Here is a 20,225-nt window from a genome sequence, read left to right on the forward strand (position 1 = left end):
ACGGTATAAATAAATTAATTAAAAAAATAAATAAAAAGCCAGATAACCCTGCTCTGTACTGACGAGGGTGCTCTTTCCTTCTGGACAGAGTTCTGGCTTGGTATAAATCCCAATCAGTCCTGAGACTTTTGGAGCCTGAGCTGTTTTGCAGGACGGACTACCTGGGAAGGTGGTGTGGTGAGCTAATTTGCATATTTTTGTACCCAGAAGCCCGCAGAGTGCTAAATGGCCTATTTAAAGGGGTACTCCGGTGGAAAACTTTTTTTTTTTTTTGTAAATCAACTGGTGCCAGAAAGTTAAACATATTTGTAAATTACTTCTACTAAAAAATCTTAATCCTTCCAGTACTTATTAGCTGCTGAATGCTACAGAGGAAATTCCTTTATTTTTGGAACACTGATGACATCACGAGCACAGTGCTCTCTGCTGACATCTCTGTCCATTTTAGCAACCATGCATAGCAGATGTATGCTAAGGGCAGCATGGTGGCTCAGTGGTTTGCAGTGCTGCCTTGCAGTGCTGGGGCCTTGGGTTCAAATCCCACTAAGGACAACAATAAATAAAGAGTTATTATTATTATTATTATAATGACGTCAGCAGAGAGCACTGTGCTCGTGATGTCATCAGAGAGCATTCCAAAAAGAAAAGAATTTCCTCTGTAGTATTCAGCAGCTAATAAGTTCAGGAAGGATTAAGATTTTTTAAATGGATTTGAAAGAATAATAAAAAAAATAAAACAACCCTATAGCAGTTAGATACAAACTATAGACAAAATAGGATTTGACAGAATTTGTTCAGGTTAAAAAAATAATAATAATAATAATAAAAAAATATATAATAATAATAATAATAATAAAAATAATAATAATAAAAAAATATATAATAATAATAATAACTGAATGAATAAGTATATAAACTAAATTGGTAATTTAATTAATTCATTAAAATAAATAAAAATAAATAAATAAAATAAGCTTCATTTTTGAAGAACCCAACAGGTAGAAACATTTTAACCCGCACAAAGGGGTCTTTGTCGATCATACAAAATATATCTGACATATGTGTTGGAATCCTACACTAAAGATGATATTTTTTTTATACTATAAAATCATTTATTTTTCTATGGTAACTAAAAAAAAAAAAAAAAAATTAATAATAATAATTTTACTTTATTGTAATCCAGTGTTTCCCAACCAGGGTGCCTCCAGCTGTTGCAAAACTACAACTCCCAGCATGCCCGGACAGCCATCGGCTGTCCGGGCATGCTGGGAGTTGTAGTTTTGCAACAGCTGGAGGCACCCTGGATGGGAAACACTGCCACAGACACGTTCACTCGCACCTTTTGTAGTTCTTTTAGCTCCTCCATAGTCTGTTTATTTGCCACCTCATCGTGGACCGTCGAGCCGCAGTTCTTCACCACGGACTCCAATACCTGCAGGAGACACAGAAGACAATGAGACGTCGCCCGAGTTCGGCTGCGTTCACACCACGATTTCCAACTACGGTTCCCGCATACGTTTTCTATCAAAAACCGTATGGGAAAAAAACGGATGGAACAGTATGGAAAAAAGTAAACCGTATGGGGTTTTTAAACAGTATACTGTTTTTAAAAGTGCATACAGTTCCGTCAGTTTTTATAGAAAAAAAAACCCATACGTTTTTGAAAATTGTCCATTTTTAATGGGAGGGGTCTTGGGTGGGGACTTTGGGATTCAAATGCAAATGTGCAAAGTAAAACGTATACGTTTTTCCCGTATGGAACCTTATACATGTGCGTTTCCCATTGTTAAAAAAACGTATGCGGTTGCAGTACGGTTTTTAAACCTGAGTCAAAACCGTGGTTTTTGTCTCTGGTTTAAAAACTGTACTGCAACCGCATACGTTTTTTTTAACAATGGGAAGCGCACATGTATACGGTTCCATACGGGAAAAACTTATACGTTTTTACTTTGCACATGTGCATTTGAATCCTAAAGTCCCCACCCAAGACCCCTCCCATTAAAAATGGACAAAATTTTCTAAAACATATGTTTTTTTTTTTCTATAAAAACTGACGGAACTGTATGCACTTTTAAAAACAGTATACTGTTTAAAAACGCATACGGTTTACTTTTTCCCATACTGTTCCATCCGTTTTTTTCCCCATACGGTTTTTGATAGAAAACGTATGCGGGAACCGTAGTTGAAAAACGTAGTGTGAACCCAGCCTTAGGCTGGGTTCACACCACGTTTTTGCAATACAGTTCCCGTATCAGGTTTTTGATGAAAAAACGGATTCCTATTGATTACATTGTTAATACACATACATTAGTGTTTCCCAACCAGGGTCCCTCCAGCTGTTGCAAAACTACAACTCCCAGCATGCTGGGAGTTGTAGTTTTGCAACAGCTGGAGGCACCCTGGTTGGGAAACACTGACATACATTCATAACTTTTTTTTTTTTAAATCTGGTTTATAGTGATAACATCTGCCGACACGTAGATCAGGCAGGGTAAGGACAGGCATTTCCGGCCTACAAAGGACCTGAATATCCGGTTGGAGAACATGAATAATGACATTCTGACGTGAATCAATAACCAATTTCTTCCAGAAGGCCGGAGGAGAGTCGCTGCATAGACAGACTATAAGGGTCTGTACACACTAAGAATATACCATCCGAATATATTGTGATGCAGCCGCCTCCATTCATCTCAAAGGGGTCGTGCGCCCTCTTGTGGCAATACCTGGTATAACCAGACCTCCCCTGTAATCAATGACGGATCTGCCTGACCAGTAATGCAGCGATGCAACATTTCTTTTTGGGTGCATTATGTTTATTTTACTGCTGGTGCTGCCCCCTAGCTGTGCCTAGATGAACCAGCGGTCCTGTCTCCACAACTCACCTCCAGAGCAAAAAGAGCTACATGTGGGTTTTTGTCATTCACTTTCTTCTTGATGGAGGCCACAGCATATTTGGCCCTGAAAGTAGAAGATAATCATGGAAACATAAGTAAAATACAGCTGTACAAAAATATAACAATCTAAAAATAAATGGTTCCTCAGAACCCCACTAGACATGGAGAGCGCACTGTGTGTAATAGAGGGAAACACTGGAGAAAGTCTTGGCTGTTACACAATGCCAGAATGCTGCAAAACGCTGCCGCCAAGATGCCAGAAGCTTCTGCCGCCAAGATGCCAGAAGCTTCTGCCGCCAAGATGCCAGAAGCTTCTGCCGCCAAGATGCCAGAAGCTTCTGCCGCCAAGATGCCAGAAGCTTCTGCCGCCAAGATGCCAGAAGCTTCTGCCGCCAAGATGCCAGAAGCTTCTGCCGCCAAGATGCCAGAAGCTTCTGCCGCCAAGATGCCAGAAGCTTCTGCCGCCAAGATGCCAGAAGCTTCTGCCGCCAAGATGCCAGAAGCTTCTGCCGCCAAGATGCCAGAAGCTTCTGCCGCCAAGATGCCAGAAGCTTCTGCCGCCAAGATGCCAGAAGCTTCTGCCGCCAAGATGCCAGAAGCTTCTGCCGCCAAGATGCCAGAAGCTTCTGCCGCCAAGATGCCAGAAGCTTCTGCCGCCAAGATGCCAGAAGCTTCTGCCGCCAAGATGCCAGAAGCTTCTGCCGCCAAGATGCCAGAAGCTTCTGCCGCCAAGATGCCAGAAGCTTCTGCCGCCAAGATGCCAGAAGCTTCTGCCGCCAAGATGCCAGAAGCTTCTGCCGCCAAGATGCCAGAAGCTTCTGCCGCCAAGATGCCAGAAGCTTCTGCCGCCAAGATGCCAGAAGCTTCTGCCGCCAAGATGCCAGAAGGTTCTGCCGCCAAGATGCCAGAAGGTTGTGCTGCGCCGGCAGGTGACGCTTTCTACAGGGAAACCGAATAGGCAACAATCTCCCTTCCTGAGCATTAAACAACAGAAGTCAATATCATGCGGAGACGTCATCGAATGAAGAAGAACAGAAGCGCAGGAGGAAGCAGAAGATCTGCCAGTGGGAGGAAAGGATTTCGGCTTTTGCTGTTTTCATGCACAGGGAGGAAGAACGTTCCCATCATGTTTCCTGGAAACCCCTAATCTATAAGATTTATATCACAATGACCTCCGGATTAAAGGGGTACTCTACTGGAAAACATTTTTAAATCAACTGGTGCCAGAAAGTTAAACAGATTTGTAAATTATTTCTATTAAAAAATCTTAATCCTTCCAGTACTTATCAGCTGCTGAATACTACAGAGGAAATTATTTTCTTTTTGAATTCCTTTTCTGTCTGACCACAGTGCTCTCTGCCGACACCTCTGTCCATGTCAGGAACTGTCCAGAGCAAGAGAAAATCCCCATAGCAAACCTATGCTGCTCTGGACAGTTCCTGACACGGACAGAGGTGTCAGCAGAGAGCACTGTGGTCAGACAGAAAGGAAATTCAAAAAGAAAAGAACTTCTTGTGGATCGTTGATTTAAAAAAAAATAGTTTTCCATTGGAGTACCCCTTTAATACTGCACAAGACTTACTGAGTGTCTCCTTGGCGGATCATGTCACAGATCTGCAGGATGGATTCCCAGTCTGTCTCCAGAAGAAGCTGGCTGGTGGCTTTATCTAGAAAGAAACAAGAAGTCAGCTAAACACTAGACCAGTGGTCTCCAAATTGTGCACCTCCAGCTGTTGCAAAACTACAACTCCCAGCAGTGTGAGACTCTAGTCCAGTTGTCTCAAACTTTGGCCCTCCAGATGTTGCAAAAATGCGACACCCAGCATGCCCGGACAGCCAACGGCTGTCCGGGCATGCTGGGTGTCGCATTTTTGCAACATCTGGAGGGCCGCAGTTTGGAGACCACAGGAATAGACAAAACTAAGAGCACAAGAACCAACTATTGTGTATATGTGTATATGTATATATTACGTATATGTCAGACGTACAGTAGTGAGAGCTTTCACACGTTTTTGTCAGTTTTATTTTATTTTTTATTTTATACATTTTAGATCCTCGATCTTCCTAGATTATTCCAGCGCACGTGTAAAAAATAATTGTGCGCGATTAAACAGATCAAAGTGTACAGCGATACCATTCAGTATGACTTACAAAGACAGTAATGTTAATTTATTATATATATATATATATATTATATATATATATATATATATATATACACACACAATTAATTAAGAGAAAAAATTATATATATATATTTGCAGAATTTTTATATATATATATATATATATATATATATATATACACATATATATATTCCGCAAATATATATAATTTTTTCTCTTAATTTTTTTTAATATATATATATATATATATATATATATATATATATATATATATATATATGTATATAATTTACTTTTATTTATTTTTTTAAGAAAAAAAAGTATATATATATATATATATATAATTTTTTTTCTTTAAAAAATAAATAAATTTTTTTTTTATACATATATATATTTAAAAAAATTAAGAGAAAAAATTATATATATTTGCGGAATATATATATATATATATATATATATATATATATATATATATATATACACATATATATACATATACATATATATATATACATATATATACATATACATATATGTATATATATATATATATATATATATATATATATATATATACACATATCAAAAGTCCGCAAATGTATATATAATTTTTTTTCTCTTAATTATATATATAAATTGAGAAAAAAAAATATATACATTTGCGGAATTTTGATATGTATATATATATATATATATATATATATATATATATACGGTATATTCTGCAAATATATATAATTTTTTCTCTTAATTTTTTTTAATATATATATATGTATATAATTTATTTTACATTTTTTTCTTTAAGAAAAAAAGTATATATATATATATATATATATATATATATAAATAATTTTTTTCTTAAAAAAATTAATAAAAATAAATTTTATACATATATATATATTTAAAAAAATTAAGAAAAAAAATTATATATATCAAAAGTCCGCAAATGTATATATAAATTTTTTTCTCATATATATATATATATATATATATATATATATATATATATATTTATATATAAATAAATTGAGAAAAAAAATTATATATACATTTGCGGAATTTTGATATATATGTATGTATATATATATATATATATATATATAGATATATATATATATATATAATTTTTTTTTTCCGCCACGAGAACATACCCCCTTGGAGTACGTTTACGCAACGCAAGTTCTGCGTGGAATTCCGTACAGACTTTTCAGCGCTTTGCCTTCTGTATTGGTTTTCATTGCTGATTCCGCTCGGTCGCTCAGACTGTAGTTTTTTCTTTTCCCTCCTTAGAAAGAAGCAAAAAATTCCGCGCAGAAAGCCAAAAAAAATAAAAAAAAATAACGGCGCAATGGCGAAAACCAAATCAGAAACAATTCCGCATGATCCCGCTAATGAACGGAGGAAAATGTCCTTGCTTAATTCCTCTAGGGACTCGCACTTTTTTACTGTGGAGTCAAAATTTTGTGGCGCTCATTTTCACGGTAAATTTGCCAATATACTTTTTTGGGGGGGGGCTGGTTTTAAACAAAAAATAAATAAAAAAACGGCAAGAGAAATTGCGGCCTGAAGGCGACTTTTTGAGCCATCTAAAAGGAAGAAGATCCGGCGGCTTTGTTGCCCGTAGCGACTGATCGTAACGCGGCCATCTTTGTCGGATTTCCGTCATGAATAAAGCTGCGCCCTGATTGGACTGTAGATTAAAAGTGGCGCCATCCGGTGGCCGACAGGGGATGATGGGGTTTACTAGACCAAATTGTGAACCTTCAGCTGTTGCAAAACTACAACTCCCAGCATGCCCGGACAGCCTTCGGCTGTCCGGGCATGCTGGGAGTTGTAGTTTTGCAACAGCTGGAGAGTGTCACATGACAGCCCACAAATGTCCCTGACTTTCATGAGGGGGTTGTTGTGTCAGATTTATATCACGTGACCTGTCACCCCCCTAATCCACTGTCTATACTGCTGACACAATGGTCAATGGCGGCCTCCAGCAATGTCACCGCACCCGGGGACGAGAAGTAGAATAAGACATCTCCCCCACCTCGGTCTCCTTACCCAGAAGCCTCTCAAACGTGCCGCCTCCTTTTCCCATCGTGACACCGGAGAGAACGAGACACCGACAAACCAAGATAAAAAAAGATAGAGAGCAAAGACCACTTCCGCTTCCGGAAACAACAAGGCGAAACCAGGATGACGCAGGGCGGAAGTGACGTCACGGGAGAGGGGGTGGGAGCGGCTTTCAGGTTGCCGTGGAGACAGGTAGTCGGGCCAGGTGGACGATTCCAAGTGGAGCGCAGGAAGTAGGGGGGGAACATGTGTTTGGTTCTCGGGCCCTCCGGCGTCGGGAAGACTGTGCTCATGAAGAGGCTGCACAATATCCTTTGGGTTTGTTCACACGGGCATTCTCTGCTGCCTGATTTCCGATGCGGATTTTCCGATGCGGTTTATACATTTTTTATTTTAAACTCTCCCCCACCAAAAACAAACAAAAAACGCAATACTCGTTGGCCCCATTCACACTGCCGCTATTCTAGGCAGTTCTCGCTACGTTTTTCAGTGTATGTACCTTTAAGGCAGGGTTTTCCAGCCATGGTGTCTCCAGCTGTTGCAAAACAACAACTTCCAGCACTCGGCTGTCTGGGCATGCTGGGAGTTGTAGTTTTGCGACAGCTGGAGGCACCATGGTTGCAAAACACTGATGTAAAGTCCTATATTAAAGTATTGTGAATATTCCTTAACCCTTTCCTGTAGAGCTGTGCGCTAAAGACTCAACAGATCTAGGCGACCTGCCTCCCACCCAGCCCACTGTAAGTTACCAACATTATCATCATCCATCATCATCATCATCATCTGTCATCCATCATCATCTGTCATACTTCATCATCATCACCTGTCATACATACATCATCATCTGTCATACATACATCATCATCTATCATACATATATCATCATCTGTCATACATCATCATCATCCATCATACATATATCATCATCTGTCATACATCATCATCATCCATCATACATATATCATCATCTGTCATACATCATCATCATCCATCATACATATATCATCATCTGTCATACATACATCATCACCTGTCATACATCATCATCATCCGTCATACATATATCATCATCTGTCATACATACATCATCATCTATCATACATATATCATCATCTGTCATACATATATCATCATCTGTCATACATACATCATCACCTGTCATACATCATCATCATCTGTCATACATCATCATCATCCGTCATACATATATCATCATCCGTCATACATATATCATCATCCGTCATACATATATCATCATCTGTCATACATCATCATCATCATCTATCATACATATATCATCATCTGTCATACATCATCATCATCATCCATCATACATATAACATCACCTGTCATACATACATCATCATCTATCATACATACATCATCACCTGTCATACATACATCATCACCTGTCATACATACATCATCATCTATCATACATCATCATCATCTGTCATACATCATCACCTGTCCTACATACATCATCACCTGTCATACATCATCACCTGTCATACATATAACATCACCTGTCATACATACATCATCACCTGTCATACATACATCATCATCTGTCATACATACATCACCTGTCATACATACATCATCATCTATCATACATATATCATCATCTATCATACATATATCATCATCTATCATACATATATCATCATCTATCATACATATATCATCACCTGTCATACATATATCATCACCTGTCATACATACATCATCACCTGTCATACATATATCATCACCTGTCATACATATAACATCACCTGTCATACATACATCACCTGTCATACATATAACATCACCTGTCATACATACATCACCGGTCATACATACATCATCATCTATCATACATACATCATCTATCATACATATATCATCACCTGTCATACATACATCATCACCTGTCATACATAATCATCATCCATCATACATATATCATCATCTATCATACATATAACATCACCTGTCATACATACATCATCACCTGTCATACATACATCATCATCTGTCATACATAATCATCATCCATCATACATATATCATCATCTATCATACATATAACATCACCTGTCATACATACATCATCACCTGTCATACATACATCATCATCTGTCATACATACATCACCTGTCATACATACATCATCACCTGTCATACATCATCATCACCTGTCATACATACATCATCACCTGTCATACATACATCATCAGCTGTCATACATCATCACCTGTCATACATATAACATCACCTGTCATACATATAACATCACCTGTCATACATACATCATCACCTGTCATACATACATCATCACCTGTCATACATACATCATCACCTGTCATACATACATCATCACCTGTCATACATACATCATCACCTGTCATACATCATCACCTGTCATACATACATCATCATCTGTCATACATACATCACCTGTCATACATCATCATCTATCATACATATATCATCACCTGTCATACATATATCATCATCTGTCATACATACATCACCTGTCATACATACATCATCACCTGTCATACATACATCACCTGTCATACATACATCACCTGTCATACATACATCATCATCATCTATCATACATACATCACCTGTCATACATCATCATCTATCATACATACATCATCATCTGTCATACATACATCATCACCTGTCATACATACATCACCTGTCATACATACATCATCATCATCTATCATACATACATCACCTGTCATACATCATCATCTATCATACATAATCATCATCTATCATACATACATCATCATCTGTCATACATACATCACCTGTCATACATACATCATCATCTGTCATACATAATCATCATCTATCATACATACATCATCATCTGTCATACATACATCACCTGTCATACATACATCATCATCTATCATACATATATCATCACCTGTCATACATCATCATCATCTATCATACATATATCATCATCTGTCATACATCATCACCTGTCATACATACATCATCACCTGTCATACATACATCATCATCTGTCATACATACATCACCTGTCATACATACATCATCATCTATCATACATATATCATCATCTGTCATACATCATCATCATCTATCATACATATATCATCATCTGTCATACATACATCATCATCTGTCATCCATACATCATCATCTATCATACATATATCATCATCTGTCATACATCATCATCATCTATCATACATATATCATCATCTGTCATACATACATCATCACCTGTCATACATATATCATCATCTGTCATACATCATCATCATCTATCATACATATATCATCATCTGTCATACATCATCATCATCCATCATACATATATCATCACCTGTCATACATATATCATCACCTGTCATACATCATCATCATCTATCATACATAGATCATCTGTCATACATACATCACCTGTCATACATCATTACCACCTATCATACATATATCATCACCTGTCATACATCATCACCTGTCATACATATATCATCATCTATCATACATACATCATCATCTGTCATACATATATCATCACCTGTCATACATCATCATCATCTATAATACATATATCATCACCTGTCATACATATATCATCATCTGTCATACATACATCACCTGTCATACATACATCATCACCTGTCATACATACATCACCTGTCATACATACATCACCTGTCATACATACATCATCATCATCTATCATACATACATCATCATCTGTCATACATACATCATCACCTGTCATACATATTTCATCACCTGTCATACATCATCATCATCTATCATACATATATCATCACCTGTCATACATCACCTGTCATACATATAACATCACCTGTCATACATATAACATCACCTGTCATACATACATCATCATCTGTCATACATACATCACCTGTCATACATACATCACCTGTCATACATACATCATCATCATCTATCATACATACATCATCATCTGTCATACATACATCATCACCTGTCATACATATTTCATCACCTGTCATACATCATCATCATCTATCATACATATATCATCACCTGTCATACATCACCTGTCATACATATAACATCACCTGTCATACATATAACATCACCTGTCATACATACATCATCATCTGTCATACATACATCACCTGTCATACATCATCATCTGTCTTACATATATCATCATCTATCATACATATATCATCATCTGTCATACATCATCATCATCTATCATACATATATCATCATCTGTCATACATCATCACCTGTCATACATATATCATCATCTGTCATACATCATCATCATCTATCATACATATCATCATCTGTCATACATACATCACCTGTCATACATACATCATCATCATCTATCATACATACATCGCCTGTCATACATCATCATCTATCATGCATACATCATCATCTATCATACATCATCATCACCTGTCATACATACATCATCACCTGTCATACATCATCATCATCTATCATACATATATCATCATCTGTCATACATCATCACCTGTCATACATATATCATCATCTGTCATACATCATCACCTGTCATACATATATCATCATCTGTCATACATACATCATCACCTGTCATACATACATCATCATCTGTCATCCATACATCATCACCTGTCATACATATATCATCATCTGTCATACATATATCATCACCTGTCAAACATACATCACCTTTCATACATCATCATCTATCATGCATACTTCATCATCTATCATACATCATCATCATCTATCATACATACATCATCACCTGTCATACATACATCATCACCTGTCATACATACATCATCATCTATCATACATATATCATCATCTGTCATACATCATCATCTGTCATACATACATCACCTGTCATACATCATCATCTATCATACATTCATCATCTATCATACATACATCATCACCTGTCATCCATACATCTCCTGTCATCCATACATCATAACCTGTCATCCATACATCATCACCTGTCATACATACATCATCAGTCATACATATATCATCTATCATACATCATCATCACCTGTCATACATATATCATCATCCATCATCTGTCATACATACATCATCATCTATCATACATCATACATCCATCACCATCTATCATACATACATCATCATCTGTCATACATACATCATCATCTATCATACATCATCCATCATACATCCATCACCATCTATCATACATACATCATCATCTGTCATACATACATCATCATCTATCATACATTCATCATCTATCATACATACATCATCACCTGTCATCCATACATCTCCTGTCATCCATACATCATAACCTGTCATCCATACATCATCACCTGTCATACATACATCATCAGTCATACATATATCATCTATCATACATCATCATCACCTGTCATACATATATCATCATCCATCATCTGTCATACATACATCATCTATCATACATCATACATCCATCACCATCTATCATACATACATCATCATCTGTCATACATACATCATCATCTATCATACATCATCCATCATACATCCATCACCATCTATCATACATACATCATCATCTGTCATACATACATCATCATACATATATCATCATCTGTCATACATACATCATCATCCATCATACATATATCATCATCTGTCATACATCATCATCATCTATCATACATACATCATCATCACCTGTCATACATACATCATCACCTGTCATACATACATCATCATCTGTCATACATACATCATCATCATCTGTCATCCATACATCATCACCTGTCATACATACATCATCACCTGTCATACATATATCATCACCTGTCATACATACATCATCATCTGTCATACATACATCATCATACATCCATCTATCATACATACATCATCATCTGTCATACATTTATCATCCATTCAAGTGTTTGCATTAATTAAAAATATAAAAATGTATTTTTTTAATTGACTAAACTCCTGTATATTGGACAACCTACTGCAGGTGGGAACCAACCTGACTGATCTGAGTGTCCAGAGGACGTGTGTGACGGTGCGCGAGGTGGGCGGCTCCATGGTCCCCATTTGGCCCAGTTACTACAAGGACTGTCACACTGTGCTGGTAAGACTATAGGGGTCATGTCACATGATCAGGTCGGTGATAACCTACTGTGGACTATGGACTCTTCAGATATTTACATCTGAGCTAAAGATTAATTACAGTGGACGTCACCTCTCATTTACCCCCTCCGGGAATTATATATATGTAGATGTTATATATACTGCAGTAATATACAAGCTCCCATTCACTTCAATGGAGCCGAGCTGTCATACCAGACACATCCTGTGGCCAGGAGTGGTGCTGTTTTTTTTTTTTTTTTTGCATGAAAGAAGCAGCTTTTTTCCAGTCCTGGACAAGCCCATTTAAAGGGGTACTCCGCCCCTATTCACGCCCCCTCCATTCATGTCTATGGGAGGGGGCGTGACTGTAGTCACGCCCCCTCCCATAGACATGAATGGAGGGGGCGTGGCGTGACATCACATCACCCGCTGTTTAGAATGCTGGGTGCTGCTCGGAGATCGTGGGAGGTCCCAGTGGCGGGACCCCCGCAATCAGACATCTTATCCCCTATCCTTTAGATGTCTAGGGGTGGAGTACCCCTTTAAAGGGGCACTCCACTGGTAAACATTTCTTTTTAAATCAACTGGTGCCAGAAAGTTAAACAGATTTGTAAATTACTTCTATTAAAATATCTTAATCCTTCCAGTACTTATCAGCTGCTGTTATGATCCACAGGAAGTTCTTTTCTTTTTGAATATCTTTCCAGTCCGATCACAGTGCTCTCTGCTGACACCTCTGTCCATGTCAGGAACTGTCCATTGTAGGAGAAAATCCCCATAGAAAACCTCTCCAGCTCTGGACAGTTCCTGACATGGACAGAGGTGTCAGCAGAGAGCACTGTGGTCAGACTGGAAAGAAATTCAAAAAGAAAAGAACTTCCTGTGGATCATAACAGCAGCTGATAAGTACTGGAAGGATTAAGATTTTTTAATAGAAGTAATTTACAAATCTGTTTAACTTTCCGGTACCAGTTGATTTAAAAAAAAAAAATGTTTTCCAGTGGAGTACCCCTTTAATGCCGCAAACAGTAAGCGCCATCTCATTCACTACAACCCAGCGCCAGCACTTTTCCAGTCCCATTATCTGACTTAGGTTCCATAGTAGACGAAACCCATTTAGAACAATGGGATTCCGCTTCAAGGAAGTTCCGTAGTGTGAACAGGACCTTACAGTAACAATGCAAAGTCTTCACACCCGTATCCAGCATCATTAGGCTGGGGTCATATACGGAATCTCGAGGGTGTCCGGCGCTAGGACCGCACAGACATTGGCACCCCCATAGACACCAATGTATTCTCAGAAATCCCATAGTGTGAATCAGGCCTTGAAAGTAACATAATATATAGGTAATTAATAAATAAAATAAAATTGTGTCTGTCCTATCCCATGCCTGCAACCTCAGCTAAATCAGGTAAGCACAAGGCGTACACAAAACCCTCTACATTATATGGAACAATTTTTTTGTGTATGTACCCTTTAAGGCAGTGTTTACTAACCGGTGTGCCTCCAGCTGTTTCAAAACTACAACTACCGGTATGCCCGGACAGCCTTTGGCTGTCCTATCCCATGCCTGCCACATCAGCTAAGTCAGGTAAGCACAAGGCGTACACAAAACCCTCTACATTATATGGAACAATTTTTTTGTTTATGTACCCTTTAAGGCAGTGTTTACTAACCAGTGTGCCTCCAGCTGTTTCAAAACTACAACTCCCAGCATGCCCAGACAGCCTTCGGCTGTCTGGGCATGCTGGGAGTTGTAGTTTTTTTTTCAGGCCTTTTTTAGCGCATTTCTTTGTTTATAGTATATTTAAAGGGGTTATCCAGGAAAAAAACTTTTTTTTTAAATATCAACTGGCTCCAGAAAGTTAAACAGATTTGTAAATTACTTCTATTAAAAAATCTTAATCCTTTCAGTACTTATGAGCTGCTGAAGTTGAGTTGTTCTTTTCTGTCTAAGTGCTCTCTGATGACACCTGTCTCGGGAACCGCCCAGTTTAGAAGCAAATCCCCATAGCAAACCTCTTCTAAACTGGGCGGTTCCCGAGACACGTGTCATCAGAGAGCACTTAGACAGAAAAGAACAACCTTAACTTCAGCAGCTCATAAGTACTGAAAGGATTAAGATTTTTTAATTGAAGTAATTTACAAATCTGTTTAACTTTCTGGAGCCAGTTGAGATATATAAAATAGTTTTTTCCTGGAATACCCCTTTAACGCATATTTCTTTCTCACCTCTAGTTCATCGTGGATGCCGCGAACCCCAATCAGGTCTCCGCCTCCTGTATCCAGCTCCTGTCCGTGCTGTCCGCTCCCGCCCTCGCCGCCGTGTCAGTCCTCGTCATCTTCAACAAAACGTAAGTTTTTTGTATCCGGCGGTCAGATAGGTATTAGCGGAATTCTAGATTTGTTTTTTGTTTAATTTGTCTATTTATTTATTATTTTAGAGAAAAACGTATAGGTTCTTGTGTATGCCTTGTGCCTACCTGTTTTGGCTGATGTGGCAGGTATTGGATAAACTCCATGTTGGTTTGCAATTCCATCCCTGAAGTGATTCTATCATGCGGCCATAAATTCCTCTGACTGAGGGTGTGGTGTTTGATCACTGCTCCTGGTCATCTTATTAAGCTGCTGGTGCTGGTGATCACCTAGGTGAACTGATTAGACTCAAAAGACTCATTTAGCAAAGTCTAATGAGTCGACCCAGGTGACCTCTAGCACCAGCAGCCTAATTAGATGGCCAGGTGCAGTAATCAATTACCACACCCTCAGTCAGAGAATTCATGGGAAATGTAGACAGTGTTACAGAACTATTTCTATGATGGATTTACATCCAAAATGGAGCCTATCCCATGCCTGCCACATCAGCTAAAACAGGTAAGCACAAGGCAGACATAAAAACCTTTACATTATATGCAACATTTTTTTTAGTGTATGTACCTTTAAGGAAGTGTTTTCCTACCAGGGTGCCTCCAGCTTTGGAAAAACTACAACTCTCAGCATGCCCGGACAGCCGGAGGCTGTCCGGGCATGCTGGGAGTTGTAGTTTTCAACTTACCTGTTTTAGCTGATGTGGCAGGCATGGGATAGGCTCCATTTTGGATGTAAATCCATCATAGAAATGGTTCTGTAACACTGTCTACATTTCCCATGAATCCTCTGACTGAGGGTGTGGTAATTGATCACTGCACTTGGCCATCTAATTAGGCTGCTGGTGCTAGAGGTCACCCGGGTGAACTCATTAGACATGGCTAAATGAGTCTTATGAGTCTAATCAGTTAACCTAGGTGATCTCCAGCACCAGCAGCTTAATAAGATGACCAGGAGCTGTGATCAAACACCACACCCTCAGTCAGAGGAATTTATAGCTGCATAATAGAATCACTTCAGGGATGGAATGTCAAACCAACATGGAGTTTATCCAGTACCTGCCACATCAGTTAAAACAGGGAGGCACAAGGCATACACAAGAACCTATACGTTTTTTGTCTCATGGACATGACCCCTATAGTCTTACCAGTGGTGAACTCTAAAAACTGATGCATATGGTCTTTCCTTGCAGGGATCTGCCGTGCTGCATGTCATTGGCGGAAATGAAATCGCTCTTCCGATTGGATGACATCATCGCCAGCGCTAAGCAGCCAATCACGGTCATGGAAACTAGCACCCTGGAGGGCACGGGACTGAGGGAGGTGTTGCAGTGGCTGCATTCATCTACCAGACACTGAGATGCAGGATATTTTTTATATTTCTAGTTAATAAATTAAATAAAATAATAAATAACTTTTTTTTTAATTATTAAATAAACAAACAAACAAATACATACACGTCGGGGAGTGTAGTAAAACCTGTGCAGAAAAAAAAACTGACCAGTTACCCATTGCAACCAATCACATCCCATCTTTAAAGGGGTACCCCAGTGGAAACAAAAACGTGGTGTGAACCCGGCCTTACATGATGTGGCAGGCATGGGATAGGCTGCATTTTGGATGGGAATCAGTGATAGAAATGGTTCTGTAATGCTGTTTACATGTCCCATGAATCCTCTGGCTGAGGGTGCGGCATTTGATCACTACACCTGGTTATCTAATCAGGCTGCTAGTGCTGGAGAGCACCCAGGTGAACTCATAAATGGGTTGGACACTAAGTGTTGATGTGGCCTAATAATAGAAACTATGGGCAGAATCTATTAGGCAGTGCCTGGCACAGATTGGCAAAAGGTTGCATATTTTTGTGGAAACCCGTTGGGCGGGCCTTGGCAAAGAGGGCGTGGTTTTTTAGTGTAGGGGCGTGGCCACCTCATGCACCAAATTGACGTCTGCTAGCACCAGCTGTCAGTATTATCTGCGGCTGCCACGTGGGAGAATGTCCTGGATTTATAAGGAGGCGTACACCTCTATATACATCAGACATGACCCTACATTGGAGAGGGGGGGGAGGGGGTTACTTAGTAAATAACTCCCAATTTGTTTTATTAAAGGAGATCTGCGGCAAAAAATAACTCATCCCCTATCCACAAAGCAAAACAACAACAACAATACTACCTTATTTGGAAAACATGGATGAAAAAGCAATAAAGAAGTCTTATCTATCCCGGTGATTACTACTGCTACAGGTCACCCGCAAAAAAGGCTTTCAAATAAAAACCAAAAACTTTACACAGGTCACAATACGGCAAAGTAGAGCAGTTTATTTTTTTATTTTTATTTTTTTTAAAGTAGGAAAATATAAATAATGTACATTTGGTATCAAAGTGATTGTAGTGACCGACAGTATAAAGTCAACATATCGAGCAAATGAGGTAAAATCTGAGCCCCACAGAAAATGACAGAATTATTTTTTTATATACATATAAAATAAACAAATGACATAGAGGTACAAAAATATATAAAAGAGTTCAGCAAGACAAGTTCAGAAAACAAAAAGGAAGTCCTTACTAGGGATCGACCGATTATCGGTATGGCCGATATTATCACGATTTTGGGCATTATGGGTATCGCCAATTACCTTGCCGATAATACCGCACCCCCCAACGCTGCCCAATTGCCTCCCCCATACCCAGTTTTATAATTACCTGTTCCCGAGATCCGCGCTACTTGTGGCTCCTGCGCTGTCCTGCGCTACGTTGTGCGCTGCGCAATGACGAGTGACGTCCTCAACGCGACATGACCGTCAGTACGCACAGTGACAGCTCAGGACGGGAGCCAGAAGAAGCCCCCCCGGGAATAGGGAATTATAGAATCGGGGATGGGGCAGCGGCAGTGGTTAAAGTCAGTACGGGCAGGGGGACAGAAGCGGGCGGCGGCGGTGGTCTCTGCGCGGGGGGGGGGGCAGCGGTGGTGGTAGTGCGGGCCCTGGGAACAGGTAATTATAAAACCAGGGATGGGGGAGGCAATGGGGCAGCGGCGGTGGTTAAACTCAGGACCGGCAAGGGGAGAGAAGCGGCCGGCGGTGGTCTCTGGCCCCGAAAAATCTGCTGCAGTTCACTGATTTAAAGCACCCGCTTTAAATCATTGATCTGCAGCGGCTTCTGTAGGGCTGGGGGGGGGGGGAAGAGTGGTGAAATAGCCGATAACTTATACCGGAATATTGGTACAAGTTATCGGCTATCGGACGGAAAGTCCACAGCTTATCGGTATCGGCCCTAAAAAATCAATATTGGTCGATCCCTAGTCCTTACAGCATAATGGAAGAGCGGTCCTTGTGAGTGAGGGTCCAGCTGTATCTTGGGATGGCTTCAACAAAGCTTTGTCCAGCATCTCAGTTTTATAGGGTTTTTTTTTTTTTTTTAGGAAGGAAAAGGGAATTCATCTGACCCCACAAGGGAAATGCCATCTTTCTATCCTGGTCCCTTATCTTAGTTTGTTTTATGATGGCCAGAGAGCCTGACTTCAAAGGAGGTATAACACAGATAGACGGACCCCCAATAAAACTGGAATACACAAAAACAAATACACAGTCTGAATGAACCCTCACCCATGCCTTAGATCAGTGGTCTCCAACCTGCGGACCTCCAGATGTTGCAAAACTACAACTCCCAGCATGCCCAAACAGCCTTTGGCTGTCCTGGCATGCTGGGAGTTGTAGTTTTGCAACAGCTAAAGAGCCCCAGGGTAGGGGAAGGTGCTCTACATTGTTTCCCAATCAGACTGCCTCCAGCTGTTGCAAAACAACAACTCCCAGCATGCCCGGACAGCCGTTGGCTGTCCGGGCATGCTGGGAGTTGTAGTTTTGCAACATCTGGAGGTCCGCAGGTTGGAGACCACTGCCTTAGATCATACATTATACACAAATACAATTATAATACACATGTACGATTCCATAATCAGGCCTTGGGCCTGACAGGTCCCCATACCATCCAGAATATAATCCTGTCCGGCTGCAGCATCATCTTTGTCCCAGCTGAAGCACAGGCAGGGACAAGGTCCAGGAAGTGAGGGCGGGACTAGCACTCCTCTGTGCTCACTCCTGTCCTATCAGACTGCAGCATGAAAACAGAGAGGAGGGGGTTACAGAGCAGCCTGCAGTGATTGGATGAAGAGACCCAGCACAGCAGACTCAGGGAGGAAGTGAATGCATGGTGTGTAAGGGCTGGACTAACACTCCTCTGTGATCACTTCTGTCCTATCAGACTGCAGCATGAAAACAGAGAGGAGGGGGTTACAGAGCAGCCTGCAGTGATTGGATGAAGAGACCCAGCACAGCAGACTCAGGGAGGAAGTGAATGCATGGTGTGTAAGGGCTGGACTAACACTCCTCTGTGATCACTTCTGTCCTATCAGACTGCAGCATGAAAACAGAGAAGAGGGGGTTAAAAAGCAGCCTGCAGTGATTGGATGAAGAGACCCAGCACAGCAGACTCAGAGCACAGAATGACAAACCAATTGAACAACAGATAGAAGGTATTTGTGAGAGAAATATAGGTTCTAGACATAAAAATTATATGTACATGATCAGGATTAGGTACTGAGTAACATATAAATGTTTTTTTTTTGGGGGGGGCGGGGGGAT

At 39.7% G+C, this 20,225-nt stretch overlaps 3 protein-coding genes across 6 annotated transcripts in view; 1 reads left to right on the forward strand and 2 right to left on the reverse strand.

The window, feature by feature from the left end:
* HGS (hepatocyte growth factor-regulated tyrosine kinase substrate) overlaps positions 1-7,228 on the reverse strand; it is a 30,878-nt gene extending 23,650 nt beyond the window's left edge. For all 3 annotated transcript variants that reach the window (XM_056549929.1, XM_056549928.1, XM_056549927.1), the window contains exons 1-4: positions 7,073-7,228; positions 4,477-4,561; positions 2,883-2,958; positions 1,340-1,432 (exon numbers count right to left, since the gene is read on the reverse strand). In XM_056549929.1, the coding sequence (XP_056405904.1) occupies positions 1,340-1,432; positions 2,883-2,958; positions 4,477-4,561; positions 7,073-7,109 (291 nt within the window). In that variant the 5' untranslated portion in view covers positions 7,110-7,228. The remainder of the gene's footprint in view (positions 1-1,339; positions 1,433-2,882; positions 2,959-4,476; positions 4,562-7,072) is intronic.
* Position 7,229: 1 nt separating this feature from the next.
* ARL16 (ADP ribosylation factor like GTPase 16) lies at positions 7,230-16,978 on the forward strand. Of its 2 annotated transcripts, none has more exons than XM_056549930.1 (5): positions 7,230-7,391; positions 7,769-7,824; positions 13,101-13,217; positions 15,456-15,571; positions 16,777-16,978. In XM_056549930.1, exons 1-5 carry the CDS (start codon positions 7,331-7,333, stop codon positions 16,940-16,942), a joined length of 516 nt encoding a protein of 171 aa, XP_056405905.1. In that variant the 5' UTR covers positions 7,230-7,330; the 3' UTR covers positions 16,943-16,978. The 2 variants fall into 2 exon arrangements, with proteins under 2 accessions (XP_056405905.1, XP_056405906.1); XM_056549931.1 differs by having other exon boundaries at positions 7,318-7,402.
* Positions 16,979-17,874: 896 nt separating this feature from the next.
* Positions 17,875-20,225, reverse strand: part of LOC130297561 (uncharacterized) — a 50,564-nt gene continuing 48,213 nt past the window's right edge. Inside the window, exon 8 of the mRNA XM_056550144.1 lies at positions 17,875-19,146. The gene's annotated coding sequence lies outside the window, so the exon portion shown is untranslated. The remainder of the gene's footprint in view (positions 19,147-20,225) is intronic.

The sequence above is a fragment of the Hyla sarda genome, chromosome 13, assembly GCF_029499605.1.
Source record: "Hyla sarda isolate aHylSar1 chromosome 13, aHylSar1.hap1, whole genome shotgun sequence".
In the NCBI taxonomy this organism is placed as follows: Eukaryota; Metazoa; Chordata; class Amphibia; order Anura; family Hylidae; genus Hyla; species Hyla sarda.

What these genes read in the sequence shown, in the direction of transcription:
- ARL16 (XM_056549930.1), top strand. Translation starts at nt 7,331, where the DNA reads ATGTGTTTGGTTCTCGGGCCCTCCGGCGTCGGGAAGACTGTGCTCATG. An exon ending in GCTCATGAAGAGGCTGCACA is followed by an intron (nt 7,392 to 7,768) that starts ATATCCTTTGGG and finishes CCTTTCCTGTAG; the next exon opens with AGCTGTGCGCTAAAGACTCA. An exon ending in TGCCTCCCACCCAGCCCACT is followed by an intron (nt 7,825 to 13,100) that starts GTAAGTTACCAA and finishes AACCTACTGCAG; the next exon opens with GTGGGAACCAACCTGACTGA.